General features: G+C 55.7%; 3 protein-coding genes across 8 annotated transcripts; 2 read left to right on the forward strand and 1 right to left on the reverse strand.

The window, feature by feature from the left end:
• Positions 1-1,277: 1,277 nt before the first annotated feature.
• Positions 1,278-4,842, forward strand: GBA1 (glucosylceramidase beta 1). Its single transcript, XM_084242827.1, has 9 exons — positions 1,278-1,338; positions 1,459-1,605; positions 1,926-2,059; positions 2,274-2,446; positions 2,703-2,940; positions 3,272-3,496; positions 3,921-4,084; positions 4,473-4,589; positions 4,676-4,842. Exons 1-9 carry the CDS (start codon positions 1,293-1,295, stop codon positions 4,785-4,787), a joined length of 1,356 nt encoding a protein of 451 aa, XP_084098953.1. The 5' UTR covers positions 1,278-1,292; the 3' UTR covers positions 4,788-4,842.
• Positions 4,843-5,244: 402 nt separating this feature from the next.
• Positions 5,245-9,707, reverse strand: MTX1 (metaxin 1; the record flags this gene model as incomplete). Its single annotated transcript, XM_084243067.1, is given in 8 exon segments — positions 5,245-5,637; positions 5,736-5,890; positions 6,290-6,366; positions 6,486-6,668; positions 6,839-6,931; positions 8,413-8,598; positions 8,603-8,692; positions 9,627-9,707. Coding segments are annotated over 8 exon segments (1,080 nt in total). The 3' UTR covers positions 5,245-5,422.
• A 1,359-nt stretch (positions 9,708-11,066) lies between these two features.
• Positions 11,067-21,505, forward strand: THBS3 (thrombospondin 3; the record flags this gene model as incomplete). Of its 6 annotated transcripts, none has more annotated exons than XM_084243343.1 (23): positions 11,067-11,145; positions 12,134-12,340; positions 12,834-13,090; positions 13,198-13,300; positions 14,353-14,379; positions 14,587-14,669; positions 14,755-14,806; positions 14,926-15,074; positions 15,443-15,583; positions 15,811-15,888; positions 16,262-16,414; positions 16,634-16,744; positions 16,834-16,941; positions 17,515-17,674; positions 17,994-18,121; positions 18,525-18,577; positions 18,853-19,046; positions 19,191-19,369; positions 19,488-19,536; positions 19,711-19,907; positions 20,160-20,332; positions 21,219-21,358; positions 21,447-21,505. In XM_084243343.1, the coding sequence occupies 23 exons, from the start codon at positions 11,067-11,069 to the stop codon at positions 21,503-21,505; spliced, it is 2,880 nt and encodes a 959-aa protein (XP_084099469.1). The 6 variants fall into 6 exon arrangements, with proteins under 6 accessions (XP_084099469.1, XP_084099470.1, XP_084099473.1 ...); XM_084243344.1 differs by having other exon boundaries at positions 17,994-18,112; XM_084243347.1 differs by lacking the exon at positions 16,634-16,744 and having other exon boundaries at positions 17,994-18,112.
• Between the last annotated feature and the right edge of the window lie 1,830 nt (positions 21,506-23,335).

A 23,335-nucleotide genomic window follows, 5' to 3' on the forward strand; every position in this document is an offset into this window, starting at 1 on the left:
TTTATTAGCGTTACTTTAAATGTTTTCCTTAAGAAAGCATATGCCTGCTGTGTTTCCTGTTCCCTGGGTTTCAGGAGCCTCTACTGAATCTTTCACTCAGATTTTAATCTAGATTCTTCCTAAAGTTGTCATCCACACATACCTTTCAGAATTTCACAGGGCCTATAATCACCAACAGCCTGGAGGAAGCTAGTCGCCCTTTACAAGTATGGTCGCTGTTGCCTCACTTCCTGTGTCATGTGACTCTCATAGTTATCACATGATCCACTCCATTACACCGGAATTAACCCGCAGGGCTAACCCAGTGTCTATAGCTACCGCAGGCACCTGCATCCCTGTTTTTATTTAGTGGATCCTCTATCCCTCCAAGGCTCTGGGAACCCTGCAGTCTTCTCATCTGGTGACACTGAGAAGATGGAGCTTTCAAATCCTCCCAAAGAGGTGAGTGGACCAGGACTCCCAACTGGTCTTGCCATGTTGCTTCTGGAATCCTGGCCAGCCAGGCTCCGGCATTCAATGAATGACAGACCTAGCCATCATGGCTCTTTGATGGAGGAACAGACGGAGGGAGGGAGGGATGGATCCAGGGAGAAATGGGTAGGAAGAGGGATAGAGAAGATTTCCTGGCTGGGTGGTCAGAGCTGCCTCTAGCAGAGAGCTTGGAGGGAGGGCTGCACCCAGCTCTGGGGACTTGTCCCATCCTGAGAAAGGTGGGAGACTAGGCCTCAGGCACCCACAGGCAGCTGAGCTCTGCCAGGAGTGTGGCTGAGGGGTGGGGAGGGGCTTGCCTTCCAAACACTCCTCATTCTGTTCTCAGGAGTGTCACAAGCCCCTGCGCAGGGGAGGCATCATGGCCACCAGCCTCACAGGGTTGCTTCTGCTCCAGGCAGTGTCGGGGATATCTGGTGAGTATGTGGAGGAGGAGGAGGCTCCCTTCTGCCTTATGGCCCTTTGGAGACTTTCTGGCATACTGGTGGGGGGCTTCAGTTGGTGCTCAATAAACCCTTTGGAGAGACTGATGCCAGAGACTGATGGGGGTATAGCAAGTGGAGTTTTGAAACCAGGTTTAGTCTCTTCCTTCCGTGTGTCTTTTCACCCTGGCCTCATCCTTCAGCCCTTGCCTCTGCTGTGCTCCCTCCCTCTCAGGCGCCCGCCCCTGCAGCCCTAAAAGCTTTGGCTACAGTTCTGTAGTCTGTGTCTGCAATGCCACATACTGTGACTCCCTGGACCCCCTGACCCTGCCTGCCCTTGGCACCTTCAGCCGCTATGAGAGTACACGCAGTGGGCGCCGGATGGAACTGAGCGTGGGGAGCTTCCAGGCCAATCGCGCAGGCACAGGTAACCACTCCACCCCTCACCCCTGAACCGGGCTGGGATCCTTCTGGAGTTAATCATGCCAGTGATTACCAGTCTTTCCCCTGTGCACTGACATCCTTTATTCCCTGTGGGTGTCCTCAGGGCTGCTACTGACTCTGCAGCCAGATCAGAAATTCCAGAAAGTGAAGGGATTTGGAGGGGCCATGACAGATGCTGCTGCTCTCAACATCCTTGGCCTGTCACCCCCTGCCCGGGATTTGCTACTCAGGTCATACTTCTCTGAAGAAGGTAAGGAGGAGGGGGGCATGACATAGTGCAACTCACACTTTTCCTTAACCTTTCATTTGCCTTGGTCTTTCACCCACCCTGACGTTTGGGTCCTGTCCAGTGAGGTAAGATTGCCCTACCCATCATCTGCTAGGTGCTTAGGGACTCTCAGGCTCAGAAGGGCCAGTGCTTCACCCAGCTGCCTGGCTCCACAGGCCCCAACCCCAGAGCCCAGTTCCCTTTGGTCCTGATTCAGACATGTTTTGAAGGGCTAGCGGTAGGCCAGGCCCCACATGCTCCTCTTGATTCTGACCCCATACACTGGTCACCTTTTTCTGCAGGAATTGAATACAATATCATGCGGGTGCCCATGGCCAGCTGTGATTTCTCCATCCGCACCTACACCTATGCTGACACCCCTGACGACTTCCAGTTGCAATACTTCAGCCTCCCAGATGAAGATGTTAAGCTCAAGGTGGGCACTCTGGCTGCCTCCAGCCCTGGTGGCATTGACCCCTTGGGGCTGAGATGCCTTGGGCTACAGCAGTCTGCAGAGACATAGAACCTGCCCCTCTGCTGTGTCCTGGGGGTGGGAGGGCGGGGGCTGATGGCCAGGCCTGACACACTGGTTGGGCCAGTCTGTCTATGTTCCAACTCTGGGTGTCTCTCCTCACTACCTTTGTCTCTAGATACCCCTGATTCACCAAGCCCTGCAGCTGGCCCGACGCCCCATCTCACTCTTTGCCAGTCCCTGGACGTCACCCACTTGGCTCAAGACCAATGGAGCAGTGAATGGGAAGGGGACACTCAAGGGTCAGCCGGGGGATCGCTACCACCAGACCTGGGCCAGATACTTTGTCAAGTAAGGGAACAGCAAGGCTGTGGGATGTGGACCAGCCTCCCCTCTTGGATACCCCAGTCTGTCCCACCTTCAATCTCTCTCCAGATCTGCTCTTGCCAGCTCACTTCATTCCCTTCTTAGTCTTTCAGACTAGAGCCTCCTGTTTCTCAAGTGCTGGCTGGGTGGTCAGAGCTGCCTCTAGCAGAGAGCTTGGGGGGAGGGCTGCACCCAGCTCCAGGGCCTTGGTCATAGTCACTCACACCCTTTCCCCTGCCAGGTTCCTGGATGCCTATGCTGAGCACAAGTTAAAGTTCTGGGCAGTGACAGCCGAGAATGAGCCATCTGCAGGGCTATTCAGCGGGTACCCCTTCCAGTGTCTGGGCTTCACACCTGAACACCAGCGAGACTTCATCGCCCGTGACTTGGGTCCCACCCTCGCCAATAGTACACACCGCGATGTCCTTCTGCTCATGCTGGATGACCAGCGCTTACTGTTGCCCCACTGGGCCCAGGTGGTAAGGCCCAGAACCTCCATGAATACCTTAGTGACCCAAAAATCCAGTATCCAAATAACTGGCTCCCAAATTGAGTAACATCCCTACCCCACCTCTCAATTCCTGGAGGCCAGGTGCTAAGGTAGCCCCTCTGAGGTATTGAGGGTGCTGTGACCTCTTCTGGAACTCCAGGACCTCGCGGATCCCCATGTATCACTTTAACTTCCTCCCTCTAGGTGTATTCATCTCACCACCCACTTCTTAGGCGCCCTAGTGCCTCTTCCAGAAGCTTCCGCGCAGGGCTGGTTCAGTGGCTTCCATTCCCCAGTGGTCCTTTCCCTTCCCGGTATAGGTGCTGGCAGACCCAGAGGCAGCTAAGTACGTTCATGGCATCGCTGTACATTGGTACCTGGACTTTCTGGCTCCAGCAAAAGCCACCCTGGGGGAGACACACCGCCTGTTTCCCAACACCATGCTCTTTGCCTCAGAGGCCTGTGTGGGTTCCAAGTTCTGGGAGCAGAGTGTGCGGCTAGGCTCCTGGGACCGAGGGATGCAGTACAGCCACAGCATCATTACGGTGAGCCGCCCCTCTCTCCTGCCACAAAACACCACCTCACACCCCTTCCGGTCTGGCAGACTAACGAAAGGCCTTCCTCTATAACTTTTGCCCAGCTTACTTGCTCTTTGGGCCAAATTTCAGGATATCATGATTCCCTATCTTGCTCCCCTTCCTAAATCCACATATCCCATCACCCTTTTTCCAAATGCTTGGGTCTCAGGCAGTTACACCTGCCTCCATTTCTCATTTTATATCACATTTTACATCACATTTCTTGTGATGCCTCTGATCTTCATACACTCCCTCTCCTTTCCTTCAATACTAGGGGTACAGATTACCCCTCACAGGGCTGAGCCATCATAGTTCCTGTGTCCCTCATGCGTCCCTTGTGTTCTCTGGGGACTCCAGTGTGGGGCACATCTCTGCCCTATTCTTATTCTAGAATCTTCTCTACCACGTGGTCGGCTGGACTGACTGGAACCTCGCCCTGAACCCCGAAGGCGGGCCCAATTGGGTTCGCAACTTTGTCGACAGCCCCATCATTGTGGACATCGCCAAGGACACGTTTTACAAACAGCCCATGTTCTATCACCTTGGCCACTTCAGGTAGGTGGAGAGCAGGTGCCCCCCACCCTGCACCAGGCCTAGCGTCTCCTGCACTGAGCTTCTATCACCCACAGGAAGAAGCAGGAAGATGTTTAGGGTGGGAATCTGCTGAGGCACGCCCATCCGGCTTGCAGCACCATCCAGGCAGGAAGTGACTGGATGGTATCAGAGACACGGATGCCCGATGTGGCTAAAGAGGGCCTGACGCCCGATGCGGGGGCTGGGTGGACGAGGAGCGGGGCCAGGGCACGCCAGCAGCACGCTCAAGGCCAGAAGACTTAGGCAGAACTTTGGCAAGGGTTCAGGGAGAGGATGACTTCTCAGGTGAAGGACTGACAGGAACTGTACTCAGGACTGGGGTCCCTGACGATGCGGGTTCCCCTTACAGCAAGTTCATTCCTGAGGGCTCCCAGAGAGTGGGGCTGGCTGCCAGTGAGAAGAATGACTTGGAGACAGTGGCACTGATGCATCCCGATGGCTCTGCAGTCGTGGTCGTGTTGAACCGGTGAGCAGTGGCAGACTTGGGACCTGGGCTGCAGGCGGGAGGGGGGCTTGGCAGAGTCACACTCAGCTTCCCTCTCCTCCCCCTAGCTCCTCTAAGGATGTGCCTCTCACCATCGAGGATCCTGCCCTGGGCTTCCTGGAGACCATCTCACCTGGCTACTCCATTCACACCTACCTGTGGCGACGCCAGTGCCAGTGATGGAGCAGATACTAAGCAGGCCCCCGGGCTCTGCGTGGGCATTAAAGGCACAGAGTCAGCTCACATGCTGTCTGTGGCTAAAGAGGGCACAGCAGGGCCGGGGAGGGCTAAAGTGACGTAAGCCCCGGGCAGTGGTTAGGGTGACTCATTCTCCCCCCCCAGCTGGTGCCAGGGGCTGAGGCCTCTAGAGAAAAGATCTGGAAGCCCCAATGGCCCCCCACCCGCATGCTTGTGTGAGCGTGTGCTATGTGCCTGTGGAAACTGGGCGCAGGCCCAGAGTGAGCTCACTGTCTGTACAAACACAAGATGGGGAGGGGTGAGGAAAGAGACTAGAAAAGCTGGACCCAAAATGGGACTCTTTGTCTTTCCTGGAGATGCAGAATTGGACTAGGCAGGAGCAATGTCAGCATCAGGGCACAGGCAGCTGAAGAAGCTTAGGTACCCAGATGGCCTCCATGGCACAAGCTAGGAGAAAGATGGTGGCCCTTTAAAAGAGTGGCGGTCTGATCCCAGTCGGAGTGAGCAGGTTTATTTTAGGAATGGCAACCCATTTCTGGGTGTACCAACAATGGGGAGACAGAGACCGCTGGAATGCATGACAGTAGAAAAATCAGTCCTGGGGGCATGAGGACAAATCATTCCTCTTCATCCTCCTCAGCCATGCCCAGGGAGCGTGTGCCTGGGGCCCGGGCTGGTGTTGCCCGCTGGATAGAGACAATGCCGCTGAGCAAGGCATAGCCCACCATGGCTACCAGCCCTGCTAGCACAGAGAGGATCTGGTTCCGGCGCCGGTATGGCTCCTCTTCAGCCTCTGGGCCTGCTGGTGTCTGGCGTGGAGGTGGCACCTCAGCTGAGGGACAAGCAAGGAAGGTGGGCCGGGGGCTAGTTCCTTGATCCCTGTCCACTCTCCCCAGGGCTGGTGCCCACCACCGCCCATCTGCCTCTTACCTCCATCCCAGGGGAAGTAGAGGCTGAGGATGTGGGTGCAGTAGGCACAGAGGTTGTGCAGCCCCCGCAGGTGGGCCTGCAGTTTCCCACTGGGCAGCTTGGCTTGCAGCAGCAGGGCCAAGTAGCTAAAGACAAAGGCGTCCAGGGAGGCAGGGCTGGAGCGAGAGAGAAGGGTGGGATGGAGGGCAGCTGGGGCAGGAGGGTAGAGATGGAATGGGAGGAAGAGTCGGTCCTAGGAGGTGGGCTCTGGGCAGCAGGGGAGGCGAGGACACACAGTTCTGGTGGCGCCAGCCTGGCTCTGAATGGGACTCTATCCCAGGTCTGCATAAAGGGCACATTGAGTGCCCTGCAGCCTACAAGGCCCCTCCTGTGCCTGGCAGCCCTCCCACCCTCCTGTAAAGGCTCCAGCCCCACACATAGCCCCACTGTCACCCGACCCAGTGTCTGTCCCAGGACCCTCTTGTTCAGAGCCTGAGCCCACCACAGCCCCTGCAGCTGTATCTCAACCTGTATCTCCTTTCAAGCCACCTGTTATACCCTGGATTCAGACTCACGCATCTCCAAAGAAGAATTTCTGAGAGCCCAGACGCTGAGAGAGAAGGGTCAGGCACTCACGAGCCTCTTGGTATAGCTAGAGGGAGGACACAGGTAGGCTCGAGGCTGTGAGAACAGTGCCTCCCCTTCTAGGCATTCCATTCCCGCTTCACCCTTGGGGCTCCCCTCATGCGAAAGCCCCTGCCCCAGAGGTACCTCCTTCTCTAGCTCTTCCTCATTCTCAGGCCTTTGCTCCCCGCACAGCAGCTGCAGTCGCTCCATGTACTGCCGCTGCATGCGGCCAGGCAGGAAGAAGTTGAGAGGAAAGGGCATAGCCTCTGCATACCACTTCCGGGTCACTTCCACATAGTTCTTAGCGTCTATCCAGAAAGTATGTATCTGGATTTGGGGGTGGGGTTAGAGGGAAGAAGCAGGCCTGAACCAGCATACCTGCCTGACACAGGGTGGGCTTCTCATCCCCATGCTGCTCTGAGTTAGCATATGGTAGGGGGTCTGCCTGGTCCCCTCCCCCACTGGCCACAAAGGCTGGGTGGTCTGGACATACTCACCAGCACCGGGAGCAGCTTCTCCTCTAACAGAGACATGAAGGCCAAGGTGTCTGCCCCTTGCCGGGCTGACAGATCATAATCGGCATTATACTTCTGTGGAGGAAATGTCCATGAAGTGGATGCTTGGGTGCTTCCCTAGGGAGGGAGGCCTCTTGTCTGGTGCCACCCTCACTGGCCTGAGAGCAATATAGGAGCACAAGGAGCTTTTCCTGCTGAGGCCCCTCACCAGGGCCCAGCCAGTAGCCTGTTGCTGTTGGCGGAAAGCCTGGGCCTTGGAGCCTGCTGGTCGTGAAGGTCCCACATCCATGGTGGGGGAGGAAGGACGGCCCAGCCGCAAACTAGGAGCAGCTCCCAGAGTTTCCACAGAAAGCTGGCAACATGCCTGCTGACGGCAACTTTCTAGCATAACTTCCCTGATCCAGGCACCACAAAGCTAGCAGAGTGGAACACAGACTCAGGTGGGGCATCAACCATACCTCAGGGATACCATCCTCAAGCTCCTGGAGTCCAGTGATCCAGCCCCAGGCCCCTGGCTTGTTCTCTCACTATGCAGCTCTTGGCTCTTCTATTTCATTCCGTAGCCCAGGTGCCACCACCACACATACATTCCAACCAGCCTACCACACCTTTATAGGCTCCAATGCCTGCTCCTCTGAACTCCTTTCCACACCTGAGTGAGCTTTGTCCCCAAATAACCTCTCAGCATGATCCTTAAGTCTCTCTAAGACTCAGTTTCTCTTCTGCAGAATGGGGGCAGTGATCTCTTTTCTCTTAGCATGGCAGTGTTAGGAGAAAACCCTTTGAAAACTGGAAAAGCTGTGTTCACAAATAAGGAAACTGGGCCCTGGCCCAGTCCTGTCAGGAACAATGGCTTTTACCAGGATCCCTCTCTGTGCCTCTCAAGCTGCTATTAGTTCCCACCTTCTTCATCTTCGGGGAAGTAGAAATGAAGAGGATCCCACTTCTGATAATGTGTTCCATTTTGGAACCAGACCATGAAAGATAGAAGAACCCTCAGGAAGCATCCTCGCTAAGCCCCTTGGTTATAACAAATATGGAGTTGACAGCTCTGAGAGGTTAAACAACTTACCTACACAGCCACATGGTCAAGGACAGAGTGAAGAACAGTCTAGGCCTCATTCTGCTTGTAAAACTTTCTCTACCCTGGCTGAAGGCCTCCATCCTGAGCCCCATAACCAGCCAGACTTTACCCCTTAAAAAAAGGAACATGGCCCCTAGAAGTCCCTCTCCTGAGAAGTCTGTTTAAGGGCCTAATCTGAGGCAACTGCTCTCTTATTTCCCTTTCCCTTCCATGTGTCATCTGCCTATTCAGCTCTCCCTGCCCACTCAGCAGGGAGAAGGCACATGCCTCCCATGGCACCCCAGCTTAACCCTTAGCTTGTTGTTTACCACCTCACAAGCAACAATGTGCGTGTCTCTTCCACCTGATTTTGTGGCCCTTGAAGCTCTGGGTCCCCTGCACCTAACTTGGCATATATTTGGTGCTCAATAAATGTGTGTTGTATTGAACTGACTGACCTTTTCACTGACTTCCCCCACCCCAAGCTACTTACCTCTTTTCGAAGTTGGGTGATGATCTTGTGTGGTAGTGAGATGACTTCTCCATGTCTGGTTCGAAGAGCAGGCAGAGTTCCTGACAGAGAAAGAAGCATGCCCACCAGGTCCTCAGTTACAGAGCTGTACATATTTGTACCATATTCCCATCTGTCTCCTGCTCCTCCCCTAGTACACTCCCTTCCTCATGCCCCGTGAACACTGGGTACCTGAAGGGCTCCGCCAGGGGTTGGCAATCTTGTGTACCTTGAGTGGGGCACCAGTAAATCTGGCATAGGTCTGCAGAGAAAGAAGCAAAAGACAGAGAGGCTGAGGACCTAGCCAGACATTTGTTGAAAACCTTTTGTGCTATGCTTTATGCTTAGTACTTGCCTCACACACAAAAGGTGTACATTACTGTTCCCATTATACAACGGGCAACTCAGGGCCCAGAGAGGTCACGGACCTGTCCGTGACTTCAAGTCCACCAGGAAAATCCTTCCCTCTTTCTCTTGTTTTTCCTAACCAGTGCATCCCTTTTCTTGGAAGCATTGACCATGGCCTTCTTTCTTTCTGTGGATTGTTCCTGCATATACCTTAGCATCTCAACATTTCATTACATTTATTTGCCTACATGCCTGCCTTTCTGTAAACAAGTCTGGGGGAGGGACCAAGTCATTCATCTTTGCATGCCAATCTTTGGTATTTGGAAGAGGCCTAACATATGTTTATTAAATGAGAAGTGAGTGAGAGCTAGTCTGGCTGACTCTGAAGCTCTTTCTACAGAGCCAGGCTATAAGCCTTTTGGTTCAATAAACAAAAAGCTCAATAAATACTGTTTAGTGAAGAGGAGGAAAGGGAGGCTAAAGAAAAGACAGGAACACCAAGCCACAGAACCCTGAGATTGTCCAGCCTTAGTAAACCCCGGGTGAAGAAATAGCGCCTAGAGATGAGAAGGGATCACCCCAAGGTCACAAAGCCAGTAAAAGGATAAACGAGGACTAAAACCCGTCTCCTGAGGCCCCCATCACATCTCTTTCTATTCCTGCGCAAAGCCTAGGCTGCCATGGCATGGGACACTGCGCCCATGCCGGTCAGTCACACTCCTTGATTGCCTCGGTTTCCCTCACTGCATCCGTGCTGAAGCGGCCTGGCAAAATATGGATAATCGGCTAATTCGGCCCCCTCCCCAATCCTCCAGGGCGCGGCAGAGGGCGCCGGCGCCACCCCTCACCAGCACCGCCAGGCTGTCCAGATCGACTGACGGGAGCCCCCAGCCCCCTGACCAGCAGAATAGTTCCATGGGCGCCGCCATCTTGCCCGCCCTCTGTCCCGGAAGCACCTCCCTCCGCGCTTCTGTCCTCCCCCGCGAGGGCCGGCCCCCTCCGGAGACGCGGGGCTGGGGGCTGGGGGAGGCCGTTCGGGAGGCGCAGCTTCTCTCCGCCCAGGAGGCGGCCTGAGGGCGGAAGGCGGGGTGGAGGGCTTCTAGGAAGGGCGGGCGCCCGCCGATCCCCGGGCGGCTTCCGAAGGGGGGAGGGGCTCGCGCCCACGACAGCCTAGGAGGGTCATGGCGCCTCGGAGAGTCAGGACGTCTCGGCCGAGAGGAGCCCCGAACCCGTGGAGGCTCGGCCAGCCCAGGAGAAGGGGATCTTGTGCGCTTGGGCCTATTCTGGGAACTTTCGGAAATCTTCACGTGGCCTGGTCTGCTCCCAGGCCCCTCAGGGTTCGGCCCGGAGCAGGGGCTGCGGGGGGGTCCCCCGAGCCGCATGTTTTCCACAGCACGTTATGCTTGGAGCCGGCCCTGCGCCGCCTGTCGCCATGGAAACAAAACAGGGGCGGTGGCGGCGGCCGGAGCGAAGCCCGGCTGGGGCCTGGGGAGGGGGAGGGGAGATGGGGTTCGCGGACTGTTGTCTTGGTAACGGGAACAGAGCCGCCCCACACCCCCCGCCTTCATCCGGGTCACGGCCTGTCTGCCCGTACCCCCAGTGCTCCCAGTCTGTCACCACGCCCCTGGCTTGCCTCTTGGTCTACTGTCCCTAGTGCCCGACTCTTGGTCCCTGATTTCTTCATTCTGACTTCACTGACCACTGTTCAGACTTCCTCCAGACTCCCAAGTTTTCCTAGGAATGAGGGAAAATGGAGGCAACAGGCACATGCCAGGGGACCGCACCCTAACAAAGAGTACTTCTTGCTCTGTCAGAGCAGCAAATTTCTTGCCATGTGGGCATTCCCTGGGTACTATAGCCAGCTAGTTTCTGCCACTCCCTTGGCATCTCCTCATGCCAGCTGTGGAATAATGCCCACTGTCTGGTGCTGCCCCTGCCAGGGGTTCCTGCCTTTCCCAAATGTAGCTTCCAGAAAACAGTAGCATTCAGTAATGGTCCCCAACAATGAGGTGCCAGGAGAGAGGGAGGCACCTGGGGGACAGCACGGTTAGGAAGAGGCTGGAGGCAGGGAGGCCACCAGGACTCTTCCCAGAGCCCCTGATTCCCTGAGCTGGGGATGTCTCCTGGGTGATTGGCAGCTCTTTGTTTCAGCCCCCCCTCACCCTCCTGCTGGCCCCCCCCTTCAACTCCCCCTTCCAGTCCCTCCGCCCCCCTCTCCTGCTCTCTCCGCCTAGCCTTTTCCCCTCCCAGCCGCCTGCCTGCCAGGGGTAGTGAGCGGGCTAGGCGGCATGGAGACGCAGGAACTTCGAGGGGCCCTGGCTCTTCTCTTCCTTTGCACTTTCGCATCTGCCAGTCAGGAACTGCAGGGTAAGCCCAGCCCCATCCTCTTAGACCCCTCTCTGCTTCCTTCCCTAGTCACAGGGAGCAGGAAATTGAGCAGGAGGGGAGAGTTGGTAATTATGGTCCTGTGGGGGGTGGACTCACAGTATGGTGGGTCATCGGGAACTGGCCAGGGTCCGCGTAAGGCCTGGGTATAGGACTCAGGTGCTGGATGCTTGGACTGCCTGACTTGGTTGGAATGTGAGCAGCCAAAGCCATCCTGAGGTCTGGGAGAACAGCTAGAAGGTGGGTACACTGTGTGAACCCCTAGGTCTGCCCCTCGGGTCGGGGGGTGCTTTTCTGGTTGCACAAGGACGGGGTCAGGTAGCAACCAAGACATCTGGGCTCTCCTGGAGTTCTGGTAGCAGGACAGGCCCATGGTAGTAGGAGAGATAGCGGGACCAGATGACACAGGCACAGATTCTTCGCTGGCTGGAAGGGAAACCACAGATTGGCCTGGACATGGGAGGCTAAGGAAGCTGGGTCCTACATTTCCTTGGGGAGAGAGCCAGACAGTGGGAGGGCTGGAGCCCTCAGTGGGTAGCAGTTCTCATCCAGAGTCAATGTGCTTAGCCCCCAGGATGGGAGGAAGGGCATTAGGATGTGGAAGGAGCCAAACCCAGCCGTGTAAAGAGAAACTGCCTGCCCATTTCTGCTCTGTGAGCACCAGGTGACACTCCTGCCTGGGATCAGCATAGTGACTCCCTTACGCCACCTGGTGGGAGCATCTCAAGTGTGCAGGGTGCTGTTTCTATATTTCCCATCGAACCTCAGGCCAGCTGCTTCCCAGAGGGTGGCAGTAGGAAATATTGAGGGGGAAGGAAGGCAACAGATGCCTTGTCCTCTGACAGCAACAAGGGCAGTCTTAGTAACTCATGCTGCCTGGCAGTTTTGAGGGGTGGGTACAGTGTAGGCTCAGGAAAGAGGACAGGTATTTGATCCCTGTCTCTGACCTTAACAATTTCTGCCCTGCCAGTGATTGATCTGCTGACAGTGGGTGAGTCCCGACAGATGGTAGCTGTGGCAGAGAAGATCCGGACAGCACTGCTCGCTGCTGGGGACATTTACCTGTTGTCCACCTTCCGCCTGCCCCCCAAGCAGGGTGGTGTCCTTTTTGGCCTCTACTCTCGCCAGGACAACACGCGATGGCTGGAGGCCTCTGTTGTGGGCAAGATCAACAAAGGTGATTGGTGGGCATCTCCTTTCCTGCAATGGTGATTCCCTTGCATTCCTTCATCGCCACTGCTGGACCCCTCTTAATATTTCCCAGGGGCCACATCGTACCGGGTATTTAGGAAGTGCCTCAGGAGACCAAATAATAGGGTGAGGCCTGGTTGTGGGGATGAGATGCTATACTTGGGAATGCCTGGGGGGAGGGAGAGGTCTCTGTGTCCCAGCAGTGGTATAGAATGCCCCTCAGATCTCTGGGACACTTCAGTGGGTACAGAGCTAGCTTCTGCCCTGGCAGAGGAGAGAGTGATCTAATACCATTGCAGACCAAGAAATTTCTAGTCTCTGATCCAACTTGGAAAACATTTATTGTGCGCCTATTACATATAAGGTGTTGAGAGAGACCTGCTAAATAAGGGATGATAGCCCAGAGATGTAGCTGACCCAAGGCTTAGGGGGAAATGGTGGGGAGGACCGTGCCCATACTGACCTTTCCTCCTGGGCAGTGCTGGTGCGGTATCAACGGGAGGATGGCAAAGTCCATGCAGTGAACCTTCAGCAAGCAGGCCTGGCCGATGGGCGCACGCACACAGCTCTCCTGCGTCTCCGAGGTCCATCCCGACCCAGCCCTGCCCTGCAGCTCTATGTGGACTGCAGATTGGGCGACCAGCACGCCAGCCTCCCAGCGCTGGCCCCCATTCCCCCAGCAGAGGTCAATGGGCTGGAGATTAGGACTGGACAGAAGGCTTATTCAAGGATGCAGGTGAACAGGGAGGGAGGACCCATTTGCATTTTTGTGGCAACAGAGTTGGTACCAGTAGGAGGAGTTCATAGTTATTCCCCACCTGACTGTGCTCCTGTCCCATCAAGGGCTTTGTGGAGTCTATGAAGATGATTCTGGGTGGCTCCATGGCCCAGGTTGGAGCCCTGAGTGAGTGTCCCTTCCAGGGGGAAGAGACAATCCACAGTGCAGGTAACACAGGGACGCCTGTTAACAGATCCTGTGGTCTTTGGTGTTCCCATCCTCTTGACCTTCCTCTTAACACCCATTCCTTTGCCTCACCTATCCTGAGGCTTCCAACCCACTTACCCCAAACGTCCTTAATCTCTGATTTTATGTTCTCCATTAATACGGCTGTCCCAAGAAGTGGGTCTAAAAAATCTCCCTGTTCAGGTCATCCTGCCTGAAGGATGGAAGGCCAGAAAAAATTATCCGGGAGGAGATTATTCTGCAGAACTGTGAGGAAATGCATGGCCTGGCCTTGGTTAACTGAGAGGAGGGTCTTGGGTCTTTTTTAGCTTCCACGGGTGGCCCCATCCAGCAGCAACTTCTCTGAGTATTATGCATCTATCTGCCTGGTCTCTCTGACAGTGATGTTCAGAGGCTGTTACTGCATAAAATGCCCAGTTCCATCAGAATTTTCAAGGAAAGAACTCTTGAGGTAGAAGCTTGGGAGGCAATGCAACCTACTGGGGTCCTGGCCTTGCTTTGGGTCACCGCTCTTTTTTTTTCTTTAAGATTTATTTATTTATGCATACAAGAGCTGGGGTGCAGGCCAGAGATGCGGAGGGTGAGAGGATTCACCAGAGACAGAGTAGGGAACAGAACAGGCAGACTGGCTGAAATACACTGCTGAGGGGAGCCGCGGGCGAGACAGGAGAGGTCTGCTGCGCCATGTGGGTCACCTCCCTGGCCGGAGATTGAACTCATGCTGCAGTGGCTGCTGATAGCCTCATAGTGCTGCGTCTTAACCCCTTGCGCCACCAGGGAGGCTCTCACCGCTCATTTGAATCTCTTCTGCCATCACCATTCCTGGGATCCAGGAGGATTTGGGTCATGACCATCTGACAACTCCGTTAGAGGGTCCTTCACCCAGGGAAAAGAATAATGCCACTTGCCTGTCACCTCTGCCCTACCATCCAACACCCCATTTTATTCCAAGACTCCAGCCCCTTGCTCCTGTCCCCTTCCTCTTCTCATAGCAGGCCCCTCTTCACATCTTTATCCTGTTTTCTTCTCTCTAGTGACCAGTGCGCTCCACTCCATCCTAGGTGAGTAGGCTACTATGAAGTTCAAGGGGTGTAAGATTGGGGAGGCCCAAGCTTTGGCCACTGCTTGAGACTATGTCCTTTTCAGCCAGCACTGTGTGAGGTTTAATGGTGGAGGGTGGGCAGCAGTGGCAGAAGCTGACTTATTACCCAAGGTGGGACCAAGGCTGGTGCCCAGTTCTAAGCCTCTCCATACCTGGGCTCTGACAGGGGAGCAGACCAAGGCGCTGGTCACCCAGCTCACCCTCTTCAACCAGATCCTGGTGGAGCTGCGGGATGATATCCGAGATCAGGTTTGAGTGGGCCAGCAAGGGGTGTCACTGATCCAGGGGTGGGTGGCAGATGCCAAGGGCCAACTCCTCCCTGTGCTTCTACCAGGTGAAGGAGATGTCCCTGATCCGAAACACCATCATGGAGTGTCAGGTGTGCGGTGAGTGGGAGAGGAGGGCGGCTCTGGGTGGCATCTCTGTACTCTTCACACCATGGCTTGGGCTCCCACTGCCAGGGACTGGAATGTGACCTCTGGGTGGCTCTGTGCCCACTCCCTAGGCTTCCACGAGCAGCGTTCTCACTGCAGCCCCAACCCCTGCTTCCGAGGCGTGGACTGCATGGAAGTGTATGAGTACCCTGGCTACCGCTGTGGGCCGTGCCCTCCAGGCCTGCAGGGCAATGGCACCCACTGCGCTGACATCAATGAGGTGGGGGAGGGCAGCATCTGGAAGGGCATAGAAAGTTGGGGTAAGGGAATCAGGAGGGTCCAAGAAAGTGGGGTAAATGTTGTCTTATGCAGAGGAACTTGGAGTTTTGGTGAGGTCAAAGACCAGAAGGGAAGTGAGAGACAGAAGGCCTGGGGTAAAGACTTCAGCGCCACGCAGGGAAGGAGCTGGGGCAGGGGTAGGTGGGTGGGAGATGGCTAGGCAGGAGTTACTCCAGAGGGAGGTGGGGTGAGGGATCAGAGTTCACTGAGTTTGGGAAGGGACATCTGCGGGGGCGACCGGGAGCAACCAGCGGTGGTTCTAGGGTCACAGGCCAGGGCTTGACCTCTTCTTCCTCCTCTGGTCCCCAGTGCGCTCACGCTGACCCTTGTTTCCCGGGCTCCAACTGCATCAACACCATGCCAGGCTTCCACTGTGAGGCCTGTCCTCGAGGCTACAAAGGCACACGGGTGTCTGGTGTGGGCATTGACTACGCCCGGGCCAGCAAACAGGTCAGGCTGGGTCGAGTGTATGGACAAGAGAGCTTGGCTGGCAGCGGCCGGGGACTTCTGAGCCGGACATGGGGCCCTTGTGATAAATGGGCTCACCTGATGGCTTTGCATAGGTTTCAGTCTGGGCTTCATGTAAATTTTCACCAATGAGGCCACACCAGCGTGCCCGCCCCTCCCCCCCGCAACTGCCATAGGTCTGGCTCAACCCAAAATCTCTGCCCCTCCAGGTCTGCAGCGACATTGACGAATGCAGTGATGGCAACAATGGTGGTTGCGACCCAAATGCCATCTGCACCAACACAGTGGTGAGCTGAATGCCCCAGTGTCTGTGGAGTGGGGGGTGCACTCCCTCTTCAAATCTCCTGCCTCGCCTGCCCCTCCCCTAGCGCACTACACATAGTAGGTGTTCCACATGGACCCGATTTGGAATTCTGGTTCTGCCCCTCTGAGCTGTGACTCTAGCAAGTTATTTAGCTTTTCTGAACCTTGGCGTCCTCATTTGAAAAATGGAGCTGTTACCCACTTAGAAAGGTTGTCAGGAGAACCTAAAGGAGTTAACGAATACCATTGGTGCACAGCTGTGGGTGCCCACCCTACATGCCCAGGATGGGGCAGTGCTGGTTCCAGGTGCTGGGCAGGCTGATCCTCCTTCCTGACACATCACTTCCTTACCCCTAGGGCTCTTTCAAGTGTGGTCCCTGTCGCCTGGGCTTCCTGGGCAACCAGAGCCAGGGCTGCATTCCAGCCCGGAGCTGCCACAGCCCAGCACACAGCCCCTGTCATGTCCACGCGCACTGTCTGTTTGAACGCAACGGTGCAGTGTCCTGTTCGGTGAGCTAGGCCTGGAGCTTGGAAGGGAAAGGGAGATTCTGGAAAGGGGGTAGGAGTGATAAACACATTTCGGGACTGGAATGGGGGTCTTCATGGGAAAGGGAGGCAGACGTGGGTGCAGAAACTGGTCGGTTAAGAGCAGAGCCTGCAGCTGAGAAAGGGCTGGGGGCTGAGAGGTGGCCCTCGCCCACTTGTCACTCCCATCCTCTGTTGCTGCAGTGCAACGTGGGCTGGGCCGGGAATGGGAACGTGTGTGGGCCTGACACAGACATCGATGGCTATCCAGACCAGGCTCTGCCCTGCATGGACAACAACAAACACTGCAAGCAGGTGCGGGGTGCAGGCTGGGGAGTGTGCAGGGGAGAGACTCAGGTGGGGCTGACCAGAACTCATCCATCCATATTCACCCCGACCTTTAGGACAACTGCCTTTTGACACCCAACTCTGGGCAGGAAGATGCCGATAATGATGGTGTGGGGGACCAGTGTGATGCTGATGCCGATGGGGATGGGATCAAGAACGTTGAGGTGGCTCACAAGCGTCCTGCCCCTTCCGGCTTCTCTGCTCGCTTTTTTTTTTTTTTTTTAAGATTTATTTATTTATGCACCCAAGAACTGGGGTGTAATCCACGGATGCAGGGGTGGGGGGGTGAGAGGATTCACCAGAGACAGAGTGGGGAGCAGAGCAGGCAGTTTGACTGAAATATACTTCTGAGGGGAGCAGCAGGTGAGTCAGGAGAGGTCTGCTGCACCATGTAGGTAGCTCCCTGGCCAGGGATCAAACTCATGCTGCAGTGGCTGCAGATAGCTTCATAGTGCTAAGACTTTTCCTCTTGCACCACCAGGGAGGCCCCTCTGCTCGCTTCTCTTCTCTCCTCATATCTAGGACTTGGTCCCATAAGCCTGCCCCCCTTGACTCCTGGCAGTTCTCCAGGACAGGTCCCAGTGTTCCAAACTAGGGAGGCATTAAACCCCGTACCCAGGACAAGGTGGAATGTCTGGTGGATGGAGGGTGGGTGGATAGGATTGCATCAAGCAGGTGATGGTAGACAAGGAGGCCAAGTGGTTCCAGGGAGGCCTGACTCCTTCCTTCCCCCCTAGGACAACTGTCGGCTGTTTCCCAACAAGGATCAACAAAACTCAGATACAGATTCATTTGGAGATGCCTGTGACAACTGCCCCAATGTCCCCAACAATGACCAGAAGGACACAGATGGCAATGGGGAAGGCGATGCCTGTGACAACGACGTGGATGGGGATGGTGCAGGCCTGGGGTTGAGGGGATAGCTGGGAGGCTTGTAAGAATTTGGATACAGGTGGGAATGAAGCAGAAGCTAGGAGGTCAGAATTGGCGGGGTCTGCTTGTGGAAGACAGCCTGGGGGAGAGGATTACCTGTGGCAGCTATCAATGGGATGAGAGGTAGGGTGTAGGGCTAGGCAGGGAGTGGGCAAGAGAAAGTACAAGCAGACTTCCTGACCAGCCATCCTCTGAATGGGGAGCAAAGCTCAGGGCCTTCACCAACCTGGGAGAGAATGACATGTGCTAATGACAACCTTGTCTTGTACCCCATGTCTCCTAGGTATCCCCAACGGATTGGACAATTGCCCTAAAGTCCCCAACCCCCTACAAACAGACAGGGATGAGGATGGGGTGGGAGACGCCTGTGACAGCTGTCCTGAAATGAGCAATCCCACCCAGGTACAGGGGATGGAGAGGGCAGGGAAGTGGTGGAAGGACTGGTGGATGAAGCCCCAGCACTTTTTTTTTTTTAAGATTTATCTATTTATGCACACAAGAACTGGGGTACAGGCCAGAGCCGCGGGGGGTGAGAGGATTCACCAGAGACAGAGTGGGGAACAGAACAGGCAGACTGACGAAATACACTGCTGAGGGGAGCAGCGGGCGAGGCAGGAGAGGTCTGTCATGCCATGTGGGTATCTCCCTGGCTGAGGATCGAACTTACACTGCAGTGGCTGCGGACAGCCCTGTAGGTTTTGTCTCAACCCCTTGCGCCACCAGGGAGGCCTGAAGCCCCACTTGGGAAAGTGGTCAGGTCACCTTCTTGCAAGTTACCAAGAAGAGATGGTGAGAACACGCCCCTCTCTCTCAGACAGATGCAGACAGCGACCTGGTGGGGGACGTCTGTGACACCAATGAAGACAGGTAGAGTCTTCGCCAAGAGATGGAAGGTTTCATAGGGGATACCTGATTTCATCTAGTAGCTTCTTAACTCCTTCTGTAGCTTAGCCTTGATTCTCCACCACTGTTGAGCAGGAAATCATTCCCATAGTCTACCCTCCATTGCTGCTGCTGGACCTTCACCTCGTCTGGCTGACTGCATGGGTCTGAGTGGAGGGTATACCCCAGACACACTCCTAAGCAAGAGTGAAGGACGTGGTACCATTAGACTTTATTTTGGTGCTACTTCTTCTGGGCAGTGATGGGGATGGACATCAGGACACCAAGGACAACTGCCCACAGCTGCCCAACAGTTCCCAACTGGACTCAGACAATGATGGACTTGGAGATGAGTGTGACGGGGACGATGATAATGATGGCATCCCAGATTATGTGCCTCCTGGTCCTGATAACTGTCGCTTGATACCCAATCCCAATCAGAAGGACTCCGATGGTAAGGCTGGGGTTCCACAGGGTCTGGGCAGGTATGGACTGTGCTCAGAGGTGGCAAGTCCTGCTGGGGGGGAGGTCAGGAGTAGAAGCCTAAGAGGTGGTAGTGGGCAGAGCCTTCCTGAGTGTCTAGCCTTACTCTGCCCAGGCAATGGTGTTGGTGATGTGTGTGAGAATGACTTTGACAATGATGCCGTGGCTGATCCCCTGGACGTGTGCCCTGAAAGTGCAGAAGTAACCCTCACAGATTTCCGGGCCTATCAGACGGTCGTCCTGGATCCTGAGGGTGATGCTCAGATTGACCCAAACTGGGTTGTGCTCAACCAGGTACAAGGGCAGTGGGCTGGGTGGGTACTGTCGGGTCAGACTACCAGCTGGGGCCTCGGTGGGGTAGTGCACCTAATCAGGGCTTTCTTCTTTACTTCTTTCTTCCATGCCCCACTAGGGCATGGAAATCGTTCAGACCATGAACAGTGACCCCGGCTTGGCAGTTGGTATGTAAGCGTTCAATAGTTTCCAAATGGAGTAAACCTGCGGGGGCAGAGGGTAGAGGGGCAAGCTGGCCACACATAGCAGACATTCCTTCACACACATCCCCACTCTGCAACAGGCCAACAGTAGCTTTGCTGCCCCTGACCTTGATCCCACCCACCTACCCCTCCCACCAGGATATACAGCCTTCAACGGTGTGGACTTTGAAGGCACCTTCCATGTGAACACAGTAACTGATGATGACTACGCAGGCTTTCTCTTCAGTTATCAGGACAGCGGCCGCTTCTACGTGGTCATGTGGAAGCAAACGGAGCAGACGTACTGGCAGGCCACACCTTTCCGGGCTGTTGCTCAGCCCGGGCTGCAGCTCAAGGTCCCGCAGCTATCCAGACTCCCCAACCCAGAGTCCTTCCCCCAAACCTCCCTGCTAAGGCTAGGGCTTCCCCCACTGCTTGAGTGGGAACCCTCTTATGTAGACATCTGACCAGGAGGTTGGCTCCCTGGGGCTCCAGAACATCCTCCTGACCACCAACTTCCTCTTCCACCTGCACTTACCAACCAGCCGTCTCTCTTTTGGGGGGCCTATGGTTAATTCACTGTTTGCTATTGTCCCCCCCACCCCCAGGCAGTGACATCAGTGTCCGGCCCAGGTGAGCACCTCCGGAATGCCCTATGGCATACTGGCCATACCCCTGATCAGGTACGACTGCTGTGGACTGACCCACGAAACGTGGGCTGGCGTGACAAGACCTCCTACCGCTGGCAGCTGCTGCACAGGCCTCAAGTTGGCTACATTCGGTGAGGGGAGGGGTTGAGGCCTCCAGAAGAACCCCAGGCCTGGCCTCTCCTGTAGCTGGGACTCACCAGTGGACTCCCCTCCACTCAGTTCCTGGAGCATGGACCCAGACTGGGGCCCCTTCCCTCCGTCTCTCCTCTCACCACAGACATGCTGCCCTGGCCCTGCCCTCCTAACAGCAGACAGCCTGGGTTCTGGGGCTGCTCTTAAGAGGATCTATAAGCAGTGTGGGCAAGTCATTTCTTTCTGTGCCCTCTGAAAAATGAGGGCATGTCTGGGAGCCTCTGATCCTAGAGAAACACATCACATCCAGCCCCTTCATTGGTACAGCCTGGATCTGCCTCATGAGTCTGACCTGGAAGGGATCCTTATTTACAGAAGAACAAATTGACAAACTGAGGCCCAGACTTCATGGCCTTTTGTCCACAATTTTGCATTTCCTTTTGGTGAAGATGACAGGGAAGGGAGGGGAAATGACTAAGAGCCCAGAGACAGGGACTTGGGTTGATTCCCCTTTAAGGTGCCTGGGGCTGCAGGGCGCCAGGACAGGGGATAAGGGGGGTGGACTAAAGCCTGGGAAGCGGGTGACTTCACCCCCCAGTCCTTTGTGCTCATTGTCATGGCAACCCAATCCTTGCTAGGAATGTGGCTGGTGCTTTGAGATGCAAAGGGGGCTGGACAAAGAGCCAGGGGCCCCAGGCCTGAGAAAAGCACCCCCCCCATCCCACCCCTTCCCTTTCTCCCTCCCCCCTTCCCTTCTCTGGCCTGTTGAGCTCAAGGGGGGGAGGGTTGGGGATGAGCAAGGCCTGGGAGATGAGCAAGGCCTGGGCTTGGTGGCACAGTGCCCACTGGCCCCCTAGCACCAATGGACACCCCTATTCTGGACAGGGTGAAGCTCTATGAGGGACCCCAGCTAGTGGCGGATTCTGGGGTGATCATTGACACTTCCATGCGAGGGGGGCGTCTTGGTGTATTCTGCTTCTCCCAAGAAAACATCATTTGGTCCAATCTCCAGTATAGATGCAATGGTGAGGTTCTAGACCAAGATCAGCCTGACCTCTCCTACCCTTCTGGAACAGTCACATCTTCTGACCTTAATCATTTCTCCTTCCTCAGACACAGTGCCCGAGGATTTTGAGCCCTTCCGGAGGCAGCTGCTCGAGGGCAGAGTATGAAGAAGTGGCCACCAGACTCAGAATTCTGATTTTAGACCCTTTGGCCTTGGGGTCTATCCTGGAGACCCCGGAGTCTAATCTACAGCCTCTCTGCCAATACAGGATCCCTCTCTGGCACCCATCAACAGTTCAGCCCGAGATGGATGGTGATCCCGCTCTTCAGGAGATGGGAAGTTTTCAAGGGGTATTTCTCAGGCACTAACCCCAGGAAAGATAACAGCACATTGCCATAAAGTTTCCGTTGTTTTCTAAGTCAGTGCAATTGCTTATTTTAGGGATTTTCGGGAATAGTGTGGGAAGCAAAAAAGAACTTGAAGGGGGGTAAGGGAGAGGACTGGCAGGATGGGAGTTAGAGAACTAGAGGAACTTTAGCTGAGAGTGGGGCACAGTGAGGAAGACGCAGCATGAGGGTTAGGTGAGGGGTGGTGGGGGAGGGGTTAGGTGAAGTATGAGGCGCTGGTCGGAGCAAGGTTAAAGTTCTTCCAGCCCCACTTACTCACGGTGGCAGCGGCGACACTCCAATCTATCTTAGATCAGCCGGGATCGAGAGCCAGGAGGGCTGGGGCTGCCCAGCTCGGGGTGAGGGGGAGGCCGGGGGGCCGGAGGGGCCGGAGGCCGGGACGAGTGCAATATTGGCGGGGGAAAGAACAACACTGCACCGCGTCCCGTCCCTCCCGCCCGCCCGGGGCCCAGGATCCCGCTCACCACCAGTTGAAGTCGGATCAGCCTAAGAACCAGGGCGCGCTGGGGAGCTGAATTCACTTGGGAGACCAGAGGGCCCTGACGTCCGAAAGGGGGTGCAGGGAATGGTAAAGGGGAAAGGGAGAGGGGACGGGGAGACCGCGCTACCCCGGAAGGCGGTTTTCCGACGCTCTGGCGTTGCGCGCGCTTGCTCTTTAAATACTCAGACTGCGCGGCGCGGAGCCGTCGCCATGGTGACGCGTGTCCCAGCAACCGAACTGAATGGCTGTTGCCTGGCAACGCCAGGATTGAAGTTTTGGGGCCGCCCACCTAGATACTCGCGCTTTCTTGGGCTTGCGGGTGGAGGGGCTTCCCCGCCTCTCCGGCCCCTGGCGCGCTGACGTCAGCGGACTCCCCCCCCACCAAATCCCCCCCCCAGGGCGGGCCGCGGCACAAAGCCGCGCTAATAAGCTGGAGCGGCGCACGGCTGGGAACCGTGGTCGGTCGGCTCCTGACCAGGCTAACCTCCAATCCCTTCTCGCCGAACTGTTTTTCGAGTGTTTTTCAGTCTGCATTCGCCGAGGCTAAGAATTGTTTTCCTAATGCGGACGTAACTACTTCCGTCCGTCCAGATCGCAAACCTAGGACCCTAAGCTTGGGCCTATACCCTAACCTCCACGTGCCAGTGTGTTCCCCAAACACCTCTCTAGTCCCCAATATTTCTGCCCTTCAAAATACCTCTTAGCCGGTGGCCTCCCTGGTCGCCTAGAGGTTAAGTCTCAGCGCTATCACCACCGCAGCCTGAGTTCAATCCCCGGCCGGTGAGCTCACCTACATATGGCTCGGCAGGCCTCTCCTGTCCCGCCCCTGCTCCCCTTAGCAGTGTGTTTCCGTAAATCCGCCTGTTCTGCTCCCCACTCTGTCTCTGGTGAATCCTCTCACGCCCCCCCAATCTCTGGCCTACACCCCAGTTCTACGCTAAAATAATAAAATAGCCCTCCCAAATCACGCACCCTTACAGAGAACTTTGCTCCCACCTACCACCATCTGCCTATATCTTTGCTCCCCAAAGAATGGTTCTGTGCCCCGCAATGTCATTCTATCGCCCCAACTTAGCCTCCTAAAAACGTGATTCTTCCAGTAAACTGC

The sequence above is a fragment of the Talpa europaea genome (assembly GCF_964194135.1).
Source record: "Talpa europaea genome assembly, chromosome: 9".
NCBI classification, from domain to species: domain Eukaryota; kingdom Metazoa; phylum Chordata; class Mammalia; order Eulipotyphla; family Talpidae; genus Talpa; species Talpa europaea.